At 44.0% G+C, this 5,653-nt stretch overlaps 1 protein-coding gene across 1 annotated transcript; it reads right to left on the bottom strand.

Annotated features, from left to right (window-relative positions):
* Positions 1 to 585: 585 nt before the first annotated feature.
* On the bottom strand, positions 586 to 3,103 carry cox20 (cytochrome c oxidase assembly factor COX20). The gene is made up of 4 exons (XM_070977862.1): positions 2,960 to 3,103; positions 1,877 to 1,991; positions 1,656 to 1,719; positions 586 to 1,555 (listed from the first exon to the last, which is right to left on the bottom strand). The coding sequence occupies exons 1-4, from the start codon at positions 2,987 to 2,989 to the stop codon at positions 1,411 to 1,413; spliced, it is 354 nt and encodes a 117-aa protein (XP_070833963.1). The 5' UTR covers positions 2,990 to 3,103; the 3' UTR covers positions 586 to 1,410.
* Positions 3,104 to 5,653: the final 2,550 nt, after the last annotated feature.

Raw genomic sequence — 5,653 nt, 5'->3', positions numbered from 1 at the left:
AAGCTACTGACGGCGAGCGTTTGAGGTCCTGGACCAGTTTGAATTCAGACTTAAATGTCGTTTGATGTGATTGATCACATTTCACTTCCTCAGTGGAATTCTTGAAACAGGTTAGACTCACAGGTACAGGGGGCGGGACTTCATGCCTGATGATGTGGTGAACAGTGAGGAGGGGTGCAGCGCCCTCTGCTGGTCGTCTGGTCGTACAACAGCCAGCAGACCTGGCTGAACGTCAGACAGCGGGCGCATTTCTGCAGGCAGACCTGTAACAACGTCACTCTGACAGCCGGCGCAGCATACAGAGGCCAAAAAGTTGAGAGAGAGCAGGACGTGCTGAGCTCATGAACCACGCTCAGTTCACCATCATTCAGCTGATATTTCTGATCCGTCCACAAACTAATCATCATTCTGTTAATCTGCTGATGTCTGCTTTGACAAACTGATGCTTTTTTAATCTATAAAATATCAAACATGTTATTCAAATTAAGAGACATATTTCAGTTAATGGACTAATTACAGACATGCTAATTGATTAGTTGAGTAAATATGAAGTTATTCCGAGGAAAAATAGAGATGCAACAATTTCAGCCACTGATGAAACATTCACTGTTACATCAGCACATCATTTATTTTCCACATATTCAACTCTTAAATACTAAACGATCAAACATCCGGGTTTCAGGTGAACTTTAAAGGCTGATTCAGCCCTCGGTCACAGAAAGCTGCTGCTCGTGGATTAAAACTTTCAGGTATGTTACACTTTAGGCCACGCCCTAATCAGTGATGTCACAGCAGGTGTTTTGACTGACAGATAGAAGGAAAATGTCCTCAGGTAAGCTCCAGACGGGGACCTGTGCCGCATGCCCGCCCCTTCAGTGTGGACATGGAAGAGAAATCAGCGAATTCACAGCATGTTGTTCGTTTCAGAGAATGAGACTTTTACAGGCAGAACATCAGTCAGAAAACATTAAATCTTTAAGGATCCAGCTTGGAGTATGAGATCTAAAGCCACGTATCCACCTAAAGCACCCAGAACTTAAGTCGCAGGAACTACTTTCAATGAGCTAAAAGGTCCTTCAGTCGGTTGGCGTCTGTGTTTCCACCTCCTTCTACAGACCAGACAAGATTAGACATTAGACCCCCAAAGTTCTTTTAGAAAGCACTACCTCTGAGCAGGGCCTGTTCGGGGGTAAAATAATGTCCCTGGAGCTTCATTTAGGCCTCGGTTCCTGTGGTGCAAATGCAGCTTAATACTTTAGATTTTATCCTAAAATCTTGGATGACAAAACTAAAACATGAAAAGAGCTTTGATTCCTTCCACCATTGCAGCAGCTGAAGTCAGTCCTTTGAGAAATAAACAAACAAAACAAAAAAACAACATGGATACTGAGTCTCTGTCGGACCGGGGGGTCATGAGGGTCCTGATGGCGTTTCTGCTGCAGGTTTTTTGGTGGGGTCTAGAGCGGTCCCTTCATACACCAGCTTGTTCTGCATGCCGCCCTGGATCATCCTCTGCTGCACGCGAAGCTTGGCTTTGTTATACCTGCAGTAAAACCTGCAGACGGAGACACGTCAGGGTTTCTGTTACAATCACAGCGTATGAAAAAAGAAAAGAAAGACAAGACAAGAAAAGGATGGAGAGTCAGCCAACATACCAGGACCCGAGTGTGGTGACCATGAAACCTGCAAATCCCACGTCAAAAGACCTCTTCACCCGACCTGCGGACAACAGCGCAAACGGGGTTCACACACACTTTTCCCTCAGTACATAAAATGTTAAATAGAACTTTGATTCTTTGAGAGCTACACTTTCTCTTCTAAGTCAACAAAGTTCATTAAGTCCAGATAAACACAAACAAACACAGTTCAGACTCACTGGTGGCCAGAAAGTGGAGCAGGCCAGCAGCTAACGAGCCCCCGGCTCCATGCAGGATGGCTTCTCTGGAACAGGGAATGCTCTGGACATCCAGGAACCCCAGCAGCCTGAAACCCTGAGGGACAGACAGGCGGGAAGGACAAAGACAGAAGCAGAGACAACATGTGACTTTTTCTCCAGAATTAGGTGACACTGAAAACCTACTGTGAATTCCTAAAAACGCAGTGGAAAATGGTCACTGAATGCAAATGTACTGAAGGTATTCTAATGCATGAAAACAATAAGAAATCCATAAATCAGCCAGTGTGAAATCTTTGATTTTTATCTCATCACTACACCAAGAAAAACTCCCCTCAGTTCAGTGTAACGTTTGCAGCTGGGGGGCAGTGAATGGGTTGACTTGTTTTCAGTGTTTTACTAAAATCCACAGCTTCTAAGTGAATTATCGATTCACCGATTTTTTCAAATGAAACAATTCAGCAAAGATTTTCATGAATGATAACTGTTTAAGAAAGTCTCGTTTCGGGGGATGAGCTCATCTTTAATGATCACATATTTGAACGGGGTTTGGTTTAGACAATACATTTCAGATAACAGACAGCGATTAACTATCGGGATTTACCGGATAACTAATGTCACCGCTCAGGTAGCGACAAGGCTTCAATTTAGCTCATGTTGACTTGAGATGCATTTCGATTCTGTGACGTGAAGTTAATATTAACCTAAACGTTAGCTGTGAACTGACATTAGCTGTGAACTGACATTAGCTGTGGGCTAACATTAGCTGTGAACTGACATTAGCTGTGAACTGACATTAGCTGTGAACTGACATTAGCTGTGTGCTAACATTAGCTGTGTGCTAACATTAGCTGTGGGCTAATGAGAATTAGGTTTTGGGTTAAATGAAAGCCTCAGTAAGCTAAGGTAACACTACTTCACCAAACGAAACTATGAGAACTTTATGCAGCAGGTCAACCGTTTCTGAACGTTAACAGCTGCCAGTGACCTTCTAAACACTGAAAGCTATCGAGCTTCTTCCATTTAAAATGTTTATTTCGACGTAAAGTCACCGAAGGCTCTGACCTTGTTCTTCGTCTCCTCTTCTTCTGCCATTGCCAGCGAATATCTGTCTGTGGACAAAGTTTGCGCTCAATTTATCTTAAAAAACTCTCATGTAACAACAGTTTTCGTAACCATATTGTCCTTCACGCATGCGCTGTACTAAGCGACTGAGTCCGACCGCTATTTGTGTCCGAATCAAAATAGCAAACGATTGACGTTAGTTCTGGCGTTCATCGTGATTTCTATACACCCTTTAAATTGAGAAATATCAGAGGACGATTTGTTTGTGTTTAAACTGTATTTTCCCCTCTTTTTTAGTATATTTGTTTATATTGTTTTTAACGGAACTTTATTTAGACAGTTCGTTTTATTTATGTTTTACATTGGGTTCATAAAGGTGCTTCTGCTCAGGGGCGGGGCTACGGGCCGCTGTTTTTCTGACAGCTGTAGTTTCGAGTTGCTTTGCAGATGAAGGTTCAAAACCTGCAATGAGCTGAAAGAATCCAAAATATTTTCATGGAGTGAAATAAGCCACCTCAGAGGATATAAAATGAGTGAAAATAGCTCTTCTCACATAATGCATCAGTGATAATGAGATAATATTAGCATGTGACACGGACAGAGCCCATTATGACTGATTTGTGAGTAATTTTACACTTTAACTGTAACTAACACTGAGGCCGCCATCAAAGATGATATGTGGGGTAGTTTCCACTTTTCATATGCAATTAAACAAACAAGATGGACTGAACACATTGATTTTGGTCCACACACTGAAGTGGTCTCTTTCTCTGAGGACCAGCTGTTTTAGCCTCTGGCTCCATCTCGTCGTGCTGAAATGTCTTGCAGTTACTTGATGAGTAGACCAAACAGATTTCATGACATCCTGATGTTTCCCTGTTTTTACATATGTCCACAGGCTTCTTGAACCTTCAACTTTTTCTCAAAGACACTCTCTTAAACTGTTGTTTGTCTCTTGTTCTGATGTTTCAGGGTACAAGGTTCATTTATTTGTCATTGTACAACACAATGAAAGGACAGCTATATTCCCTTTATGCTCCTCACAAAACAAAAATGGATGAATAAATGAATAAAAGGTCCAAAAATTAAAACAGTTTCTATGGTGAAGTGCAGAGGATGAGTTCAGAAATCTCACAGCCTGATGGAAGAATCTTAAAAAAAAAAAAAAAAAAAAAAGATCAAAGCAAAAAGAATGGAACATGTGTTCCTGGATTAGCCCCGCCCACCAAATGTGTCATCATGTGTGCAGCCAATGGGATTGCAGTGGCTTTAATGCAGTTCTAAGTGGCTTTGATGTAGTTCTAGAATGGAATTGGCTTTGATGCCACACCAATAAATTCAGCTGCGAACCCCAGCAGAGCAGTATCGACCTTGGATTTACACACAAGAGAGATACGCGTTCCACAGTACAGATTATTACATCGATTCATTTATTGATTGATTATTATTCTGCTACTGACGAACACATTGTACTACGAGATTGTCTACTACAGGTGACTAGTGTCTACTACAGAGAACTGCTTTCTACTACAGACAACTGCTCTCTACTACAGACAACTACAGCCTACTAGACAGTCCAATGGCGGAGAGAGGCAACCCCAGAAGCTACCAAAGCGGTCCATTGGCTGGTCCTGCTCGTCAGGCCCATCCAATCCATCCCGCTGAATTCTTCCATCTGCAAAATGCCTTTCATCGCAGTCAGAGCCAGATCAACTATCTGAAGATCCAGTTGAACCAGGCGTGGTATGAAAGGGATCAACTGAGGACTGAAAAGAAGAGACTCAGCTACAGTGTCTCCAACTTGGAAAGAGAAATTTGCAGACGGGATGAGCTTCTGAAAGCCAGCTCTCAAGAGACGAACAGCAGTGAGACCTTGACATCAAGTCCCCAGTCCCAGCTGGAACAGGGGGCAGTGAGCGAGATGGCAGAGAACCAGGAGAGACTGCAGATGACGGTGAACCATCTGGAGCAGCAGCTCCAACAGAGGGACACCGAAATCGTGGATCTCAAAAAGGAGAAAGACCATCTCTCTGACATGCTCAAAGAGGCTGCAGACCACACCAAAGCTCTTGAGGAGAAGCTCCTAGAGCAGCTGGTCAAGAGCGAACAGACCTGGCTCCAGGAGAAGAGCAAGATGGCAGAGAACCAGGAGAGACTGCAGATGACGGTGAACCATCTGGAGCAGCAGCTCCAACAGAAGGACACTGAAATCGTGGATCTCAACGAGGAGAAAGACCATCTCTCTGACTCGCTCAAAGAGGCCACAGATGCCACAGAAGCTCTCGAGGAGAAGCTTGCAGAGCAGCTGGTCAAGAGCGAACAGACCTGGTGCCAGGAGAAGAGCGAGATGGAGGAGAACCAGGAGAGACTGCAGATGACGGTGAACCATCTGGAGCAGCAGCTCCAACAGAGGGACACCGAAATCGTGGTTTACAAAGAGGCAAAAGACTCTCTCTCTGACATGCTCAAAGAGGCCACAGAAGGCATCGAAGTTCTCCAGGAGAAGCTCGCAGAGCAGCAAGCCAACAACACAAACAAATGGGAGACCATCATGGAGCAGGTGGAGAACCTGGAAAATCTCTGCAAGACACCAAAGGAGGCAGTGGCAAAGAAGAAACGCAGCTTCTGGTCTCACCTGAACTGCTTCAAGGCTGGACAGACAGAGGAAGACAAGGCAGAGATGAAGGAGAGGAA

Source organism: Chaetodon trifascialis, chromosome 13 (genome assembly GCF_039877785.1).
Source record: "Chaetodon trifascialis isolate fChaTrf1 chromosome 13, fChaTrf1.hap1, whole genome shotgun sequence".
Classification (NCBI taxonomy): Eukaryota; Metazoa; Chordata; class Actinopteri; order Chaetodontiformes; family Chaetodontidae; genus Chaetodon; species Chaetodon trifascialis.
This window is presented reverse-complemented; position numbering and strand designations above follow the sequence as displayed.